Genomic DNA, 21,792 nt, shown 5'->3' with positions numbered 1-21,792 from the left:
AAAAAAAAAAAAAAAAAAAAAAAAAAGAGTCATCTAATTCTGCGTACAAGGGGAAGCATGTGACACTGCATTGGAATGCCTCAACTTACTCCTTAACTAATTGTCACTTAGAATTCCTGCATAAAATGTACAATCAATAAGGATACTCATGAATTATCAGGCCACGAGGTAAGTTTTCCTACACCTCAGAGAATTGGTTATGATGATTACAGAGAAAAGTTAAAATATTTAAAATACTTAGAATGGTACCTGGAAAGTAGTAACTGCTATACAATTGTTACTCATTATTATTATTTACCAGTGGTTCTGACCTACCAAGATTTGGGAATAGATGACATGGCAATCTTTTTCTTGCCTAGCTTCAGAGATCCATTTTGTTTTTCAAAAATTAGCAGCCACATTAATTTATTTACAATTGAACTCCTTGTAAGATACTACAAGACAATAAACATTTCATATCAAAAACTGGAGTCAAAAGTATGAATGGCACCACAGATAACAATATGAAATGGGCATAAAACAAAGTTGAAATGGACAAATTTGTCTTTTGAATTTACTAACGTTAGCATAAACTTTATTAAAGAAACAATTATGTTTTAGGAGAATTGTAGGGCATTCAGTTGAAAACAGTGTTATATCCCACATAGGAAAAAATAAGTCTACTTTCTCCCTCACACTCTCACACACTGTAATCTCACTCTTGGAACATTACTAATCTACTCCCTATCCTCGTTCTCTACAAAGCTCAACGTATCCAAATAATTGCAGCAGGAGTCAGACAAATGCCTCAGCAGATAGGGGCAGGTCCCTGGCGAAACTCTACCTTCAAACTGAAAACAGAGGGAAGGCTGAAAGATCAGACTGCTGGTTCCAGATAAAACCTGTGACCCAGAGAGAGAACTTCTGTTCTTGTTTGCCCACTTTTTCCCAATTGGTTCTTTCTCAATAATGTTTTTTAACCAGTTGAATATTGCCTTTTCCAATACTACCTACAGCCCGTCCTTCCCCTATCCTGTGCCTATAAAAAGCCCAGACTCAGCCACACTAGGGGAGACGACCCAATTTCGAGTGAGGGAGACCACCTTCAGACAGCTGCTCCACATCACAGGAAGCAGTGGTGGGGCCAAGCCAGCCCCGGAGCCACAGGCCAGAGCAAGGGAAAGCGCTGATCTAGCTGTTCACATGTCACCAGCCATCCAGCTGCAGATGGTGGGACTAAAATCAAATTTGCATGTTGTAATACCCCTTCTGGGGCTCCGGGGTTGTGGGCACCCCTGTCTAGCACCGCTGTGTTCCCCTCGGGGCAACATAACTAGTCCAGCTACAAGCCCTGCATGGAGCCTGACCCTGTGCTGGTGTTGGGAATGGCTGGCCAGACCCTGCACTCACTTGCTCACACACCCGCTCTCCCCAGGGACTGTGTATGCAATAGCAGCGGCCAGGGCCTGGAGCACAAGCCAGGCACAGCCAGGCAGGCTGAGTAGACAAGTAGACAAGGCACCTCCTGCAATATAACCTCTGCAAAGGTGCCAAGAAAAATCCTGCATCACAAATCAAAGGAGCATTGACCTAGAAGAGGGTACAAATAAAATAAGAAGTCCTTAGAAAGAGGGAGAACCAAGGAAACAGAATCCACTGAAGTCTGGCCAGAGCCCAGTCTAACTTAAGTTCAGAATCTGGTGAGTTCCCTTTTTTAAATCCTTGCTTTCTCACTGGCAGTCAGTTTGACTACAGTACACTCAGGTATCCCTCACCTATATCTCCTTATTCTCAAGGAATAAGTTTCAGAATCTGGAGTCATTCTACTGGAAAAATAGGTTGAGGCTGAATGTATACAATCTTGGTCTTGGGTTATTTCCCCTCACAAATGTAAGAATTGGGTATAAGATATATGTCATTTTGCATGAGAGACTTCTTCCTGGATGGACTCAGCCAATCAGCAAAAGCCATAAGCAAGAGAAAACACTAAATATTGAAAACCGTGAATCAAGGTAATGGGAAAAAGGAACAAGAAATAGACCTTAGGATGGATAAAATAATTCCACTAAACTCTACTCTTTTGCTACCTGGGGATATTTTTAAATGGATTTTTCCCCATATAAGTAATTCTTACCCTATCTTTATAATATTGTCAAGAACCAGACACTCTAAGCCCAGCATCTGGTGGGCTAAGGTGACACCCAAGTGCTCACTACATGGAAAATGGAGGGTCAGTTTTACCCAAGGCTGTCAGAATATATACAATTATACATCTAGATGGTAGAGGGAGAGAAATGGCTTGAGCAACTGAATCAGCTCATGGAGCTTGCATAAGGTACTAAAAGCTGTTCAAAGTAAGAGAACTGAAAATAAAAGTTGGGAGCCAAATTTAAATGGGATCCACAATGGAGTAGACAAGATGCTGGAGGAAAAGCAGAACTCTCATCTGGAGTAAAGTCAAATTGAAGACTAAAAAGGAAATAAAGTGTCACAGAGAAAAAGGAGGAATAGGGCCCCAGGAGCTAAGATAAAAATTTACTGAGCAATTTATTGCTATATTAATTGACTGTCACTGGCCTAGCAGCAAATCAGCAAGAGGGGTTTTGTCAAGGCATATTGTGGGTTCTGACGGCAGCTCACATCATAGCAAACCTCCTTCAAATCGGTATGTGTTACGATACTTCAGCAAAATCCTACATCTTGTGAAGTCTTCCATTTACACGTGAACTGCACGCACTAAATTTTACCTTACCAAGTCCAGTTTATCTACATCACATAGCACAGTCAGATAATCAAAAAAGGCTTAAAGATCCCCCAGCAAAGGCTTAAATAGTTTCCAACAAAGGCACTTTGAAACTTAGAAAAAATGTATTTAAAGCAAAGGACGTTTTTCACTCCTTGTTTAGAAAAGAATGGGCCAGGATTCATTGATTTATTCAAGGATATTTATTTAACCACCTACCACAAGCCAAGCATTGAAGATACAAAGATGAAGAAGACAGTATCTGGGCCTCAAGAGACTTACAGTGTGTAGAGAGGCAGGGGGTGGTGGGGGTGGAGACAGGCATGTAAATTAGTAAGGATAATAAAACGTTACAGGTTCTATAACAGAAGTACGTCGATGGTAAAATAGTAACATAAAAAAGGAGAGTGATGAATTCTACAGGGGTAGGGGACTCATAAAGTCTTTAGAGAAAAGGTGACCCTTTAAAAAATAAATGCAGCAAATCAGGACATTAATATCTATTACATAAAAGAAAATCACATACATATAATTTGTTCTTCATTACAAAACAGTGATATCTATTTAGGGATGGACAGGCTATAAATACATTTGTAAAACTCCTGTCATTTCAGAAATGCTCCGCTAGCCCCTTTGACAGTTGAATACATTTTAGTTGTCATGGTAACAATCAATAGCCAAATATGTAACTTATGATAGGCTTTGTTCACAGGGAAAATTAAGACAAAAGTTTTGTTCTTATATATTGTACATGAAGGTCTTAGTCATAATTTGGGTACATATTTATCTTCCTGGATATTATCGGCCATACAGATACCCTTAGAGATTTTTTTTTTCTGAACACTCGCCATTCACCTTTACACCTCTTCTAGGGTCGTTATCTTGAACTAAGTTACCAGGTAGCTTATGAACTGATAAAGCAAAATTGCATTTATTAGAAATAAAACTTCAGCTACTGGTATCCAGTTAGGGTTATAATCTTCAGATGTACACAACACAAATGTATTTGGGCCACATATTGGTTTCTTTGGCCACTCACTCTTGCAAGTAGCAGAATTTTAAGAGCGCCGTCTTGCAAAAATCCACTTACAAATAAACTAATCGAAGTCCACTGACAAATTCAGTTCTAATCACTGGTCACTTGGATCAACCAATGCTATAAACTTATCTTTGTTAGGGAATCACTTACGGTCTTTATCCCAGTTGCCTCGTTCCGGATTCCTCAATTTAGGAACATTCCTCAAGTTAGTAGTGCTCTTAAAATTCTGCTACTTGCAAGAGTGAGTGGCCAAAGAAACCAATATGTGGCCCAAATACCTTTGTGTTGTGTACATCTGAAGATTATAACCCTAACTGGATACCAGTAGCTGAAGTTTTATTTCTAATAAATGCAATTCTGCTTTATCAGTTCATAAGCTAACTGGTAACTTAGTTCAAAATAACGACCCTGGAAGAGACGTAAACGTGAACGGCGATTGTTCAGAAAAAGTAGCACATAGTCTACTACCAAGTTAACCCATCTCAAACCTCTGAAGAGTGACTTTGAACTTCTTTGTTAGAAAAATGTCTCTATTATGAATTTCCCATAGTAATAAGTGTTCCACACAGTCTCACGGAAATTCCTGAGTGTCATTAGTGGATCGTTCCAACCTCCAGGTAAAGCCTAAGTCTTCCCTCCCCTCACTTTAATCCCTACTGGACTCCCACCCCTACTCTTCTCTCCCCTGTGGGAAGAGAAAAGGTGATAGGAAGAGGATAGAAGACGGCGGGGGGCGGGGGGAGTAGAGAAGGAGAAGAGAAAGGAAGGGGAAGGGGAAAAGGATCCAGAATTACCAGAGAGAGATTTTATTTGAAAGGAGTATTGCAGGAGGAAGTGGGAGGGTGACAACTGCAATCTGCAGGGCAGACTACTGCAATAGGGAGAACACTTTGACCACAAGATTTATAAGCAAGTCAAGAGTAAGGCAAAAGAGATTTTCTTTTATATGAAGATATAAACAAGGCTAGAAAGAATCTGAGGTGGAGAAGTGGGATAAAGGGTGGCATGACTGAATAGTAGGTGAGAGAATCTTTTGCCCTGAAGTCAGTCTATTGTCAGGAGAGGAAGTTAAGGAGATGCTACCTGCTGGCAATGTTCAGGGACATAGCGGAGGGAGAGAAGCTAAATCACAGATTGGTTAGCAAACATTTTCTTCCAATTGATCAGCAGAACAAGCAATTCAGCTAATCATTTCTGAGGTAAAGAATGGAAATTTGGAAGGAATGCATCTGGCCTTGTCATAGGTAAAAAAGTGGGGCATCCCTGTATATATCTAATTGATACAAGAGAAGAATAACTTTTTTCTTTTATTATTATTATTAATATTTTGCAGTAAGCTGTTTCTAAAACACAAAAGGGTGTGGGGATTTTTTCTTTTTCATTTTTTTTTTTTTTCCTGAGACAGAGTCTTGCTCCGTTGCCCAGGTTGGAGTGCAGTGATGCGATCTCAGCTTACTGCAACTTCAGCCTCCTGGGCTCAAGGGATTCTTCTGCCACAGCCTCCTGAGTAGCTGGGACTACAGGTACCCACCACCATGCCAGGCTAATTTTTGTATTTTTAGTAGAGACAAGGTTTCACCATGTTGGCCAGGCTGGCCTCGAACGGCTGACCTCAGGTGATCCACCTGCCTCGGCCTCCCAAAGTGCTGGGATTTAGGCATGAGCCGCTGCACCCAGCCAGGTGTGGGAATTTCTTAACCTTTGTTGTTTTCCAGGATCACAGGACTCAGGTAAAATTCAACATTGTCCATTGACATTAATCAAAGATTGGATGATGCTATTGGAAAATGAGCTTTAGTATATGTTGGAATAAATAAAAAACTACCTTTCAAGGGACTTGTATTGATGTGAATTTCTTACATATGTTTAGTCTAGGTAAAAGAAACCTTAATGATTAAAGCCAGACCAGAACTCCATATGATGGTTTGAGGTGAAATAATACACAAAAGTACGCACCTTTCTAACCCTGTCTTCTGTGCTTCTCCCTAGAAGCACAGAAGAGAGGAGGGATCTCCTTCTACAATCTCCCCTGCTGATCAGTGGAGATAGCTAAACGATCATTAACTGCTTTATGTTCTCAGTCATCTATGATTTTTGACTTTGGAAACACATCTGACATAAAGTGAGCAGAAAAGAATCAGTGATGTTTTAGTCTCAGAGGTTAAGCTTATAGCGAAGCTACACAAAGTCTCTATACGAAATTCCCAGACCAAAGTATTCTCATTAAAAGAAAAAAATTGAATTGTTTTCCTATATGAATATTACTGAGAAAAGTAAATAGCCCATTGCAGTTAGAGTATCTGCTCTGACTCAAGAGAAGCAGTGGGAAGATCTACTTCCTTTTACATTTTTTCTCAAACTCCAGGAGAGCAAGCAGAGAGGAATATGAAGAAATACTACAGTGAGCTGCTAGACTACTGGTACACTCACCTGAACAAAAAAGAGCCTCTTTCTAAAGCAAAATACATAGTCAATACAATGTTAACTTACCCACTATGGTTGACCCCAGCACTTTCAGAAAGGATTTTACTACTCTGACTCACTCAAAATAAAATCCATCATTTGCAGAAGAACTAACAGATTAATGAAAAAGAATATAAAGCAACATAGATTTTAAGGACACTAATAAAATTCACTTAAGAAATTTCTCCATTTATAATAGCTTAGCAATTACATTATTATCCTATTGCCTGAAACAAAGGAAATCATATTTTTGTTGTGTCCATTCTCAGGATCAATGCAGAAACCAAGTTCAAGCTCCGTAACTGTTAAATTCAGTTTTCTATTAGGAAAATAACATATTAAAAATGAACACAGAAATGATAGAAATAAAACTTCTAAGCTGGAAACTGACTTCATTACTGTTAAATCATATTAATAATTTCTAATTGATTTGTATTGGGCAGGCATCTTATATTCCAGAACCATGTTCGTCTATTTATCACAATGTATTCTATATGACATATGGAAACTAATACATTGCTTCATTAATATTTAAGTCTTTCTCTAGTTACGGCTCAGAGATATTTAACATTCTAAAACATAAGCATTTATAATTACATGTTTTACATTTTACTCTAATTTTTAATACTGCCAAGATTATTTAGCATAACTAACTTTTTAACTACATACTCTTTCTCTCTTTACCATTAGCATATCAATCAAATTTGCATTATTCTGCTTTGCTCATTTTATTAAAAGCAAATTCAGGGCACAATTGACTTTTCATTTGTTTAACAAGTGAAGAAATATTTACCCTGACAGCCATTGCATTGTAGAGATTCATCATCATAGTATAATATGCTACCTGTGAATCAAGAAGAAAAGATGGCATACATTTCAGTTACACAAAGACAGTGCAGCCTATTTTTACATATAAAAGATAAGAATCTTTATACATAATACATAATAAGAGTTCTAGCCTTAGAAAAATGAAATCAAACGTTGTACTGAAGAGATAGGCTTCCTAATACATAATGCAAGCTTAACCAGAAAAATCTATGGTAGTCAAACTAGGAGCTAATGGAGATATATGATCATAAAATGCTCTCCGCTGAGTTTGATAATCAATGGTGCTCTACTGAGAATAGAATAACAAAGCAGAAATATTCACAAGTGCTGGTGACATGTAGTATTGTATGATTTATTCACTGGGGTTCTTTTAGCCAAAACTCACAGAAACATAAAAGGAATTCATATTTCAAGACGTCTGGTTTAATGAAAAATTCAAAGAAATGCTGTCTTCAGTCGAAATCGTTCAAGGATATGGATGCAGTGATGGAGCAAAATTGTGCCTTCCAACCATCTATGCAAAATGTTATGTACTTAGCTGCCTCCTGAGTAATCCTTGGGAATTTTGTTTCATTTAATATTCATTTTAACACCATAAAATCATAAATACAATGATATCATGTTACAGCAAATCCCTTGATATAGTGAAGACTTCCTGAAGTGTTGGTTTCTCTCTAGTAAAGACACATTCCTCTATTAATATACAAATTTCTGTTTCAGTAAATCATTTTACAATGTAGCTTATTTCAATGAAAATATTACTTTAAATAAAGCTTCCCCATCTGCTCTCTTAATTAAAAATATAAAATTAATGTAATTCATGACAGTATAATAAACAATAAAAGCAATGAGGTACATATGAGATATTTTTAACTTTATTTTTATTCAACCAAAATTTATTCACTATAACTTGAGCCCAGGTAATAGGTATTATGTTTCAAGCAAAAATCAGAATAAAGTGCCTTAACTCTTTATAAAGGGGTTTTCTGCCCCATGACAAACAAAAATTCAGATAAAAAGGTTTCACTGTAATTAGTGTTGTTTGAATTGCCTGGTCTGATCCAAGGCAAATTGTCTGTGGAGAGCAGCAGGGCTGGATTATTTATCAACAGTCTGAGCAATTAAGAAACAGTTGGTTGCAATATGTTATTTACAAATGAACACAACGGTGTTTCTTCATTTTAAATTCTCTTTTTTCATGATGGTAAGCAAGGCATAATTGGTGTTTGAGGTGATTTAAAATATTTACTTTAATATTGTACTTCTTGAAGTCATATTGAAGCAGACATTGCTATTAAGCATTACTATAAAGAAAAAATACATTGGATATTATACATTTCCAAAAGTTTGGGTTCTGAAAAGATGTTTCTTGTCTTTATCATATCATTGTTTAGTTACCAGTAGAGTGTATGTGTGAGCTTTTGAGCCACAGACCTAAGTTCAATTCCTGACTTTGCTTTCAACAGCTGTGTGGCCTTGAACAACTTACTGAAAGTCTCTGTCTTATTTCCATGTGTATGAAACAGGTCATTATATATTTCATTGTTGTGAAGAATAAAACGAGATACAGTATCTAAGGTGCTCAGGACATAGCTGATAGTCATTATGAAAGGGATTATCAGTAGTGCTCACATTACACATTTTGTAGTTAAAAGTACATAATTTATAAGTAAAATTCCAAAAAGTATAAAGGGCTCAATTTTATTACGAACTAACAGGAAAAAGAGATTCAGATTTTGCTCCTAAGAATTCTGAATCCTGTAGTTAAGAGGTAAGAAAGCACTTTGATTCTCACACGTTATTCTTACATGAAAAACTAATTGATACCACATTTATTCTCAACTGACTAGCCCAGATGCTTTAGAAAGTACTAGCCCAGATGCTTTAGAAAGTACCACATTTTACTATTTCACTTACATGAGGTACTAAAATAGTCACATTCATAGAGACAGAAATTAGAAAGTGGTTACCAGGGACTGGAGGGAAGGGAGAGTTATCATTTAACGTGTACAGAATTTCAATTTGGGAAGATGAAAAAGTTCTGGAGATCAACAGTGGTGATGGTTACATAACAAGGTGAATATACTTAATGCCACTGAATAATACAAGTAAAAATGACAGAAGTGGTAAATTTTATGCTACATACATTTTACCACAAGATTTTAAAAAACTAAAAACATTACATGTGAATGAACTGCATTAACATAAGCTATCTAGGAGATAAATATAAATACTTTAAACTTATATAAAATTTTATCTGTCTTTGTTTTTCCATTCTGAAAATGATTATTATTTGTTATATTAACATTAACACTTTGGATTACCTGAACAGTTAAAATATAACTCATAGAAAAGCTCTTGTTCTTAGAAACTATGTTCTAGAATTCTGTCTTAAAAGGTATTTTATCATTCCATGAAATTGGGTGAGCAAAGCATATTATACCTACCAAATGTTAATAACCTATCCAAGAATGACAAGCCAGTTTCATGTCTCAGCAAACAAAATTATTTTTCATTAATTACCTATTTTTAATCATCAAGATATCAAGTCTAGTTTAAAGGGGAAGATTAAAGATCTGGGGTGAACATTAAGTATAACAGAATTAGATTGTTTTATTGTAGTGGAAACATGGTGCTCAATTATAGATGTTCACCAAATGTTTGTTGAATAAATGAAGAAAAAGAGGGACGGGAAAAGAACAGGAGAGAAAGATAGGGAGAATTGATGTCTTGCATTTACATTAGACAGGAAGAATTTCTGGGATTAAAAAATAGCATTTGAACATTATCAACCATTTGTTAGCTGTATGCGGCCTCTGTCATATTACCTAGCTCAATTTTTAGAAAGCTTATGAAATTTTTTAGAAGGAATATATTCCTTTTGAAAACATAATTAATTTTCTGACTGGTTGATATTCACATGGACCTTTTAGACAGGGCTGCTATTCAATGGAATTAGACCAGTGAGGTCATGCTTATTATTTACAACTGGTGTCCTTTCTGATTTGTTGTCCACCAACTGTGATGGATGACCCTACTGGATACATGGCTAAGTATTTTTAATGTTATCCTGCTTGTAAGACAAACTTCTGAGAACTCAGTTTCACCAATGGCTATGCTGGTTTTCTATTTTATGTTGAGGATTTGGCTACCTATCATTTCCAATTATTCTGTGGGCTTTGTCAAGTCTTCTTTTCCCCTGACTGAACAACTTACAGTCTTCATACCTGCTTATTCTTATGTTTAATCCATTTGGAACAGCTCTTCTAGATTAATTTTGTAAAGTATTGCTTTTATCAAGTCCTTTTTTGAATTTTTAAAATCATAGACTTTCAACAGTTTCCAATTGCTTAAAGCAAGGCATCCTAATTGGGCTGATTGATATAACTAACACACTTGAGTATTTCAGATCACTAGGAGAGAGAGAGAGAGAGAGAGAGAGAAAATTACAAGCTAAGGCACATGACACTTCACTTTTTTAATTTCTCTAGTAGGATAATGATTACTGATGAGAGTATATCCCATATTTAAGTTTCGTTTTTTGCTATCAAGTGAATTACAGTGGGGCAAGGGATAAAAGAGAATTGTTCTCTTACAGGTCAAAGTGATAACCAAAATTCACCAAAATCAGGTGCTGATCATTTTTATTCCAATTATCCCTCCCTATTCCTTTCCTTTAAACCTCAATCTGATCAAATTACTGGATGTATTTTTCTTCTCCATTTTCATATTTATATGACTTTGCTTGCCTGAAATGTCTTACCATTCCTTTTTAGCTGTCCAAATCCTATCTCCCCTGTTTTCCTTACAAGTATTTGTTTATAGAAGAAATTACCTTATCTCCCCTACCACAAGTACTACCAAGTGGAATAAGATGATAACATTCTCCTAACTCCAAGGGTACTTTCAAACCATTTCAAACCAGTAGGATGAACTTTTTTAAATAAAGAAATAAATAACAGAACCCACTTTTAATCTGAGGCTTTTCAACTTTACTAGTCTCTATCCCTTTTTGGTGTTGTTATCCTTCCTTAAGCTTCTGGATCATACTATCCTCTATCTCTCCTTCTTGCCCTCCCAACTTGCTCCTGATACAGGTTATAAAGATTTCAGGTGGCCACAGTTGCTCACGCCTGTAATCCCAGCACTTTGGGAGGCCGAGGCAGGCAGATCACTGGAGGTCAGAAGTTCGAGACCAGCTTGGCCAACATGGTGAAACCCCGTCTTTACTAAAACCACACACACACACACACAAAATCAGCTGAGCATGGTGGTGGGTACCTGTAATCCCAGCAACTCGGGAGGCAGAGACAGGAGAATCACTTGAACCCAGAAGGCGGAGGTTGCAGTGAGCTGAGATCATGCCACTGCACTCCAGACTGGGCCACAGAGTGAGACTCCGTCTCAAAAAAAAAGATTTTGACACCTAGGTTAAAGTCTTACTGTTCATCGGAACTTCTGCCACTATCCCAAGACTTTTCATATTCATATGAACAGCACAGTCAATTACCTAATCTCACAGTCACCTACCTTTTCCAGTCCCAATGACCCCCCACTTCAGTTTAGCCTTATATTCCCAAAGAATGCTATAGACTTTGTCAACTATGACCGTTCCTTGTTTTAAACCCAGACTGCAAATTCTTCCCATCAAGCCCAGGAGGCTTAATTTCTATTAAAAGACTGTTTCACCTAATCTAAACAGATCTAGTACAAATCTCTTCTTTTCCTCAGTTTAAAAATCCTTCACATATTTTCATATACAATATACAATAACTGCATGTTTTTTTTTGTTATATGAACATACCATAAGTTATTTAATCTTTCCTTTATTGTTGAGCATTTTGGTTGAAAACCAAGAAAATATGAGCTTCAAGGATGAAATGATCAACCATTTCAAGAGCAAAACATTTAAAGTAATATATAATAATTTTGAGTAACATATCTAAATAACTTGACAAGATCGGCTGGCATCATTTGCTAGATTGAACAATATAAAAGAAATATATGCATTCAAGTGATGAGAATGAAACCTTTAGAAGCCATGCACAATAGACAACACATCTAATGAGCCTGAGTTTTTGTTATTTTCCATATTAGGGCCATCCACATTTCATAATTTTGAGTATAATTTTTAAATTAATTTCCAATCAAGTAATTTTAAGTATTTTGTGCATATGCTTTGCCTTGTTTGTTGGCAATTGATAACAATTTGGTCATTATTAACAATTCTTTTTTCTTTTTTTTTGAGACAAAGTTTCCCTCTTGTCACTCAGGCTGGAGTGCAATGGTGCGATCTCAGCTCACTGGAACCTCCGCCTTCCGGGTTCAAGCGATTCTCCTGTCTCGGCCTCCCAAGTAGCTGGGATTATGAGCACCCGCCATCACGCCTGGCTAACTTTTTATTTTTAGTAGAGACGGGTTTCATCATGTTGGCCAGGCTGTGGTCTTGAACTCCTAACCTCAGGTGACCTGCCCACCTTGGCCTCCCAAAGTGCTGGGTGGGATTACAGGTGTGCGCCACCACACCCAGCCTCAACAGTTCATTTTAAAAATACTATTATTTCCTTATAAAAAAATTAAAAGCCAATTATATTCTTTTTCCCAGTTACTAGTAATATTATATTTAAGATTAGGTGAACCAAATCTAAACTTATAATTATGATGAAAATGTGTTGTTAAAGTTTCAAATTAATATTAGTAACTCGGAGTCCTAAGCTGTTCTGCATTTGGAGTTAGACCCTAAGGGAAAAAATACATATATACGTTTCAGTTTTCTGGTATGACATGTGAAGGATGATGCCTTATTATCTTATAACTGATTTGGAATTCCTATAAAGAAAAATATCAAAAACATTGGGCATTTTCTCCTCTAAAAATAAACATGTGTTCATCTAATGAAGAGAAATAAAAACATCTATAGATGTAATTATGTCAAACTCTTATCAATTTTAAAACTAGTGGCTGGTATTTTATACATTTAACTATCCGTGAAAAGAGCAAATTGTTGGCATTTATCGTAACAACATACAATGGAATTTGATGGTACATGTCATCTTTTGTCCCATTTAAAGTTAATAACACTTTCATTGTTCTTCTTTTAAATAATCAAATATGAAACTGTTGAAAAAAGTATTATAAGGTAAGCCATATATGAATACTGGGAACCTTGATTTCATCAATATATAATGTTATTTTTATAATTTAAATAATTTCTCTTTTTTTCTTTTTCTTTTTTTTTTGAGATGGAATCTCACTCTGTCTCCCAGGCTGGAGAGCAATGGCACAGTCTTGGCTTACTGCAACCTCTGCCTCCCAGGTTCAAGCACTTCTCCTACCTCAGCCTCCCGAGTATCTGGCATGCGCCACCACGCCCGGCTAATTTTTTGTATTTTTAGTACAGACATGGTTTCACCATGTCGGTCAGGCTGATCTCGAACTCCTGACCTCAAATGATCTGCCTGCCTCGGCCTCCCAAAGTGCTGGGATTGCAGACATGCGCCACTGCGCCCAGCCATAATTTCTCTTTTTAATCATAATCAATCTTCATAAATTAAATAGTTCTACCATAGGCTATTAATACATTTCAACAAAAAGTTTAATTAAATTGAATTTTAATGGGGTTGCCATACATATGTTATTCACTAGATGATCTCAATTTAAAAACATAACATTGACCTGTCTAGGACTACAGTTATATATAATTATTTTATAACACATCATATCAAACTAATTATGTACTACAATAGCCTTTATACTTCTCCGCTGTCAGAATATGGTGATTCAAAAATAGCACATTTAATATTAAACATAATGTACATTAGGTAATAATAAAATACTAAAAAGGAAAGCAAATTTAAAAGTATAATAAAATGCATACAAGGCATCGTATGTAGTTTTTACAGATAAATTCACTCAAAGTATGCACAAATTGTTAGTGCTCTAAAAGAGGCAAATGAAAGGATATTTCTTCATTTTTCTGGTACTACTGCTTAAAAGAATGACTTATTTTTATTTCCCCATTTATGATATGAAGCAGTAAGGGGTAAGGAAAAGCTAACTAGAACACTACACAGCTAAAACAAGATGGGTCCCCAAACAGTAGGACCATTTGAGTGTACAATGAAATGGACAGACCACAGTAAAATTATATCAGGAGTTCAGCATGCGTAAAATTCATGTGTACTGAGCACATGCACCAGTTGACAATAAGCTTCTTATTAATAAAAAGAAGAATCAGAGCACATCCTCAATAATAGGAAAGGGTTTTCACAGTTGTGACCCAACATTTCTGTACCTCTAAGATAGGCAAATTTGGGTTATGTTGCTATATAAAGCAGCATGAAAGTCAGCAAAAAGGCCTAAAATGGAAGTTGAAAAGAAAAATAAAGACAACAGTCATACAGGAAGCAAAAAAGAGCCAAACAAATCACAAAACAAGACTGGAAAAGCTCTACTACTGCGGGTTAATGAAGTCACTCTAGTGCAGAGCACATGACCCTTTAGGACTTGATAACCTATTTGATGTCACCATGAGGATTATTTAAAAGCTGGATAGAAATATTTTGGTATGGGAGAATTTTGAGGAAAGTTGTCCTTCCTTACTAAAGAGATCCTAGAACTTCTGTCTTTTCACAGTCCTCTTTCTGCTTGAACTTCTTCACATTTGATACTCTTGACAACTCCAAGTTTCCTATAAGTTTTCTCCTCTGATTCCTGTGATATTGTGTTACTCATTTTCCTCTTATTCTGATTTTTAATTTCCTTTCGTCTTCCTAAATCCTACGTAATGCATTCCATAAGCCTCAGTTCTTAGACACTATTCTGTATTGTTCACCTACTTTTTTTCATTAGGTAGAAAATCCTATCATCTTATAACTAAGGATCTAGAACCTTTAAGTCCAGCGCTGACCTTTAATCTAAGCTCCCATTCAACAGTGTGGTTTAAAAAATATTTGTTGAGTTCTCGTTTTGATGTACCAGAGATTTTGCTGAGTTTGCACCATCGCCTTACAAGATATCACCACATGGAGGTGTCCTAACATCATCACAAACTCCAAAAGCTCCAAACATCTTTTTGTAAGCATCACTGAGTAACCCATTCGGAATGTTTCTTATAAACATCCTTGCTTTTGTTATCTTTATAACTATCAATCAGCTTTGCTGAGATAAAAATACAACTATCGCAGTAGGTTGCAAAACAAAAGAAGTTGATTTCTTACTGACATTACGCGTGAGATAAGCTATGTCCCACACATCTCTTCATTTCAGCCCTAAAATTGAAGAAGCAAACTGGATCTGAGGTATGCTGTTCTTTTGCCCGAGGGGAAGACTGAAAACACAGCTTTGAAGCTTCCGTTTGGGTGTGGCATATATCCCATCTGCTCAAAACACATAGCCAAGCCTCAGATCAGTGGGATGGGTATGAATCATCCTTTTTATGAAGAAGGGGAGATAGGATGACTAATTTTGAACAAAAATACAATCCACTCTGGCACATATTGATATTAATCATCATCAACATTGACCATAGCAAACATCTTCCAGCTTGTATCCCTGTGAATCATTTATTTATCCAGTTGGTAAAAATTTCAGTAGGCCTTTTATGTCTCAGTTACTGCGATATAATAAATAGACTCATCACTGCTACTCAGGAGCTTCCAATGAAATGAGAGAGATGTAAATAAACCAATGTATCAGTGAGACAAATGCCTACATGACAAGCTCTTAAGAAGACAAAACTAGTATTTTCAGTGTTCCTGAATTTTACTTTCTACTAAGATCAGGAAAAGTTGATCTTCAAGTAAAGTCTTGAGGGATACATAGGAATTCAGACCAACGAGAGGCATGTAAGAGTGAAGAAGAACATTCCAGGCAGAGAGAAGATCATTTGCCAAAAATCTTTAGGTGATAAGGACACTGCATATTTGGGAAATGGCAAGTGGTTGAATATGACTAGGGCATATTTACACAGGTATAGCAAGTGATGTTAGATAAGATGCAATGGTCAGACCATGGAAGACCTCACATGTAACGTTAAAAAACAAGGACTTTACCTTGTATGCTATGGGAAGGAGGATTACAGGCATGGCAGCAAAATGATGCAGTCAGTTTAGACTGAAGTCAAGAGGCTTTTAAGAGGGAAAGTAAAAACGATTTTATGAGCAATAGAAGGTGGTGGGTAGGGAACAAGAGGTAATAAAAAGTCTAGGGTGACTGTTTCTCAGGGTTGGATTTCTGGTTGAATTGTGGTACTCTTTACCTGAAAAAAGGAATAGAGGAGGACCCAATTTGGGCCACTTTAGGGACATCCAAAGAAGATGTTTAGTATTTAGTATGTGCATCTATAATCAGGAGTTGAGAACCCTAGGCACACCATTTAGTCTCCCCGAGTACCAATTTCTTCATTTGTAAAACAGATACCACCTGCACATTCTTCTTAACAGAACCATTGCTCATGACATAATGAGACAATGATTATAAAAACTGTTCTAAAATAAAAATCCCTTCAAACATATAAAATTATTTTATAAAAGTCAGACTGAACTCCTTACTAACCTTCTGTTATTTCCCACTATCTGCATAATTTAGAGCAACTATGCAATTATTTCTGTATATGTTATGCTCAGTTCAAGTGTCAGTTCCTTGACCTTCAGAGCCTACATTACCTTCTCACCTGAATACTTATTACCTCTACGTGTGTGTGTGTGTGTGTGTGTGTGTGTGTGTGTGTGTGTTGATGGGCAATGTCTCCTTAAATTGACTTTCTTTTTAAATTGTTTTACTTAATAGATAATACATTTACATTGTTTAAAATTAAAATGCTACAAAAGAGTTAACATTGAAGTCACTTTCCTATGCCTGTCCCTCAACTACTCAGTTCTCTTCCCCTCGGGCAGTTAATATCATCAGATTTTTTATGTGTAATCTTTCCAGAGATCTTTCCAGAGTCAAGCAAACTAATTCAGTGGCTTTCAAATCATGCCCTGGTGGCTCAGGTGACAATAGAAAACACAGGGAAAGAAATGAAGCAGTTACATTTGTCTAGCTTCCAAAATAGTTTCACCATGTTGGCCAGGCTGGTCTCAAACTCCTGACCTCAGGTGATCTGCCTGGCTTGGCCTCCCAAAATGCTGGGATTACAGGCATGAGTCACTGCGCCTGGTTGAGACCTCTTTTTAATCCAACATATAAGAGTTTATACATTTCGGTAACTGTTTTCAAAATATTCACCTTGGGAATGTGTATTTATTTTAATGAGGCTGGGGTTGCTGAAAAAAAAATACTTATACAAAAGCTGGGTGTGGTGGTGGGCACCTGTAATCCCAGCTACTTGGGAGGCTGAAACAGAGGAATCATTTGAACCCAGGAATGTCTTATATGCATAAATATAGTCAACTGTCTTCGTCCATGCCATTAACATACAATTTGAACTTTTAAAAGTATTTTTTATCAACAACCCCAGCATCATTAAATAAATACACATTCCTAAGGTGAATACTTTGAAAACAGTTACTGAAATGTATAAACTCTTACATGCTTGATTAAAAAGAGGTCTCAGCTGGGCGCAGTGACTCACGCCTGTAATCCCAGTGTTTTGGGAGGCCAAGCCAGGCAGATCATCCAAGGTCAGGAGTTTGAGACCAGCTTGACCAACATGGTGAAACCCCATCTCTACTAAACATACAAAAACTAGCCAGGCATAGTGGTGGGCACCTGTAATCCCAGCTATTAGGAGGCTGAAGCAGGAGAATCGCGTGAACCTAGCAATGTCTTATATGCATAAGTATACTCTACTTTCTTTGTCCATACAATTGACATACAAACTCAATCACTTATAAATAATGGGACCTTAATTCCTTCGTCATCCTGTTTAAGTAATCTGATGCTATCAAAAATTGGTTTGAAGAAGCACCTAGTGAGAAAATTAAGGACTATTTGAGCCCCAAACCATTTAGTGATAGTAGGTGACTATAACACACCCATTGAATAAAATAGAAATCCATGACTTCATACTCATATAAATACATGAATAAATAAATAAATGGAAGAGAAGGAAAATCTCTTATAGCAGAATGCTGGTAAGGAAATGTAGGAGAAGTGATGGAATTAGAAAATCACTGTTGGACAAATATAGTAATAATTGATTCTGGTAAGAATCATCATTGGATGCTAAACCTAGCACACAAAAGTTTAATGAGAAACAAAAGGTATACATATTCTTTAAATATCCCCTCATAAGAGACAATAGTAAACTGACAGTGTAGAAACCTGAGAGACATGACTTTAAACAGTCAAAGTTAACAACACTTACTGAACAAAATGATGACATATGCATCATAATACTACGTACTGAGATGTATTTCGGCTAAAATACATAACCAGAATCTAACACTGAAGAAACACTAGCAAATAAAAGTTGAGAAATAATCTGAAAAATAACTAGTCTGTAGTCTTAAAAAATATTAGGGCTATAAAAGTTGAAGATAGACTAAAAATTTACTCTAAATTAAAGGTGACTAAAGAGACACAACTACTAGATATGAACTACAAAGTGAAATCCTAGTTTGTACCTTGGAAAAGATTTTTGCTAAAAATGACATTATTGGTGCAATCAATAAAATATAAATAGAGTCTATAGATTAGATAATAGTTTTGTACAGATGTCAATTTCCTGATTTTAGTATTGTAATATAATTATGTAAACAATATGTATGGGATATATTTAGAGATAAGTGGGCATAACTTCTGCAATTTTGTGTCAAATGAATAAAATAATGAATATAGAGAAAAAATGTATATAGAGAAGAGGAAATAATAACATTAATTTTTTCACTTGATTAAAAAAATGTAAGTGGAGAATATATGGGAGTTCTTTGTACTATTTTTGCAACCTTTCTGTAAATCTAAATTTTTTTTCAAAATTTAAAATTTATTTTAAAGTGGTCTGATGTCGATTGTAATACAATAAATTTTAAAAATCATATGCCACGTGGGCACAGTGGCTCATGCCTGTAATCCCAGCACTCTGGGAGGCCAAACCAGGCAGATCACCTAAGGTCAGGAGTTTGAGACCAGCCTAGCCAACATGGTGAAACCCCATCTCTACTAAACATACAAAAACTAGCCAGGCGTGGTGGTGGGCATCTGTAATCCCAGCTACTCAGGAGGCTGGGGCAGGAAAATTGCTTGAACCAGGTAGGCGGAAGTTGCAGTGAGCCAACATCATACCACCACACTCTAGCCTGGGTGAGAGAGCAAGACTTCGTCTATAAATAAATAAATAAAAATAAATAAATAAAAATCGTATGTCAAAATTAGAAAGAAAGTAGAAAAGGAAGGGAGAAAGAAGGTGGAAAAAGAAAATTTATATTTAAAAATAGTGTTTAAAAGTCAATAGAAATTTCACATACAAAAGAAGTACTGATATTTGATTACATTGTTTCCATACTTGTGGGACAAATGGACCCAAATGTGAAATAAAGATTCTGCATTAAGCTGGGTGGGCTGGCTGACACCTGTAATCACAGCACTTTGGGAGGCTGAGGTGGGTGGGACATGAGGTCAGGGGTTCGAGACCAGCCTGACCAACATGGTGAAACTCCGCCTCTACTTAAAAATACAAAAATCAGCCAGGCGTGGTGGTGCACACCTGTAATCCCAGCTATTTGGGAGGCTGAGGTAGGAGAATTGCTTGAACCCTGGAGGCGGAGGTTGCAGTGAGCCAAGAGCATGCCATTGCACTCCAGCCTGTGCAACAGAGCAATTCTGTTTCAAAAAAATAAAATAAAAATAATAATTTTTAAAAAAGATTCTGCATTAAATTTTATAAATTAAGTTTGGATAGCAAATGGAGTATGTACTGTAGCCAGTGGAATTATTTGGTTTTATATGTCTTTCAATAAAAAATACAGTTGTTTCTATGTATGCCAGATAAAAGGTTATTACTAAAATGGCTGGGCATTCAAATTGAAAAAATAAAAGAGGAAAATCAAACCTCTCCTTCACTGTTTAAGCATGATATTATGCCCAGGAAACATCTATAACACCTCCTTCTATCTGACTTCATCTGCTTCCATTGGCTCTCTAACCAATGTCAGCAATTGTCAAAGAGTCTTAAAACTTTTGTTCCTACAACCACACTGATTTTCTTCAGAAGAGCATCTGATGAAGATTATGCAGATTTAACTCTTCAGCAATATGTGAATATATATTTAACTATATTAATTTTAATATATATGCACAGAGACATAGACAGTAATAAAGAAATACAAATTATCCCGATGACCTTTAATATTCTAAAATATCGAGTTCTAGATTCCAGGGTTATGAATTAAATAGCAGTTTTGATGGACTGATGGTGAATCCAATATCTACCTTTAAATGCTGAAAGTCTCTTTTCCCTCTTCAGTTTTCTTTCCTTTTTTTTATAAATACAGCTTTAAAGACATCTATCTTTGTGTTTCTTTGCTTTCCTCCGAATTTCTACAGTCCCTAATTCTAAGAAAGACAAACTTCAAAACGTAGGAGGTTTCCTGAATCACTGTTTAAAAATTATATGTCTATCTATATCCATGCATCCGTACATCACACTCACTCACATATAATGAAATCATCATGTGATTATGCACCAGTGAGAGAAATATGAAGTGGGGCTAATTTGATTTGAAAATATCTCACTTATATTACTCCAAGCAAACTGCCTCAATAGTTTTTGAATACTAACAACAGCATCACAAATGAAAAACTACCATTTTTGGTCGGGCATGATGGCTCACGCCCATAATCCCAGCACTTTGGGAGTCCGAGATGGGCTGATCATGAGGTCGGGAGATTGAGACCATCCTGGCCAACGTGGAAAAATGCCGTATCTACTAAAAATACAAAAATTAGCTGGGTGTGGTGGCAAGTGCCTGCAATCCCAGCTACTCAGAAGGCTGAGGCAGGAGAATCGCCTGAACCCCAGGAAGTCAGAGGTTGCAATGAGCCAAGATAACGCAAGTGTACTCCAGCCTGGCGTGGTCTCAGCTCAGACTCTGAAAATGACTCTGAAAAAGAAAGAAAGACTCTTTTTCAGCCAGACTCTGAAAAAGAAAGAAAGAACGAAGGAGAGAGAGAAGGGGAGGGAGGGAGAGAGAGAGAAAAGAAAGAAAGAAGGCAGAAAGGGAGGAAGGGAGGAGGGTAGGAGGGGAGGAGGGGAGGAGGGAGGAAAAAAGAAAGAAAAACTACTGTTCTTGAGCACCAACTATGTGCCAATCACAGTTCCCAGTATTTTACATAGAGTGTTTCACTGAATTTTCACAAAAATCTGCCAAACATTCTTATCCTCATTTTAAAGACAAGGGACAAAGGAAGGTTCACACAGGTTAAATAACTTGCTCACTGTCATCAAACCTCCATCATCAGGTCTAAAGCCTGTGCTCTTTCTACAGTTCAGTGAGAGTCAAAAGGTAGGTACAAGACTCAGAGATGCTGCATTTAAATGCTTGCCACAGTGTCTGGCACCTAGCATATATTCAGTAACTATTAGGTACATTTTCTTCCCCATTTTTCCTTTTCAAAATGTTAAGCAGAAACAGAAATAGAGGCATTTGATTTTAGCGTACTTTAAAGAGCTACTTTTTTAAATGATGCTTTTAACCAAAATCAAGACAGGAGAGGGGGAAAAAAAAAGTTTGGATGGGCGTGGTGGCTCACACTTGTAATCCCAGTACATTGGGAGGCCAAGGCAGGTAGATCACCT

General features: G+C 36.6%; 1 protein-coding gene across 5 annotated transcripts in view; it reads right to left on the bottom strand.

The window, feature by feature from the left end:
- The window catches only part of SPATA17 (spermatogenesis associated 17), a 207,680-nt gene that overhangs the window by 169,171 nt on the left and 16,717 nt on the right, over positions 1 to 21,792 (bottom strand). For all 5 annotated transcript variants that reach the window (XM_037737704.1, XM_017526307.2, XM_017526311.2 and 2 more), the window contains one exon: positions 7,018 to 7,068. In XM_037737704.1, coding sequence (XP_037593632.1) covers positions 7,018 to 7,068 — 51 coding nt within the window. The remainder of the gene's footprint in view (positions 1 to 7,017; positions 7,069 to 21,792) is intronic.

Source organism: Cebus imitator, unplaced genomic scaffold, assembly GCF_001604975.1.
Source record: "Cebus imitator isolate Cc_AM_T3 unplaced genomic scaffold, Cebus_imitator-1.0 Scaffold42, whole genome shotgun sequence".
NCBI classification, from domain to species: Eukaryota; Metazoa; Chordata; class Mammalia; order Primates; family Cebidae; genus Cebus; species Cebus imitator.
Note: the sequence above shows the minus strand (reverse complement) of the source record. Positions and strands in the feature narration are given on the sequence as shown.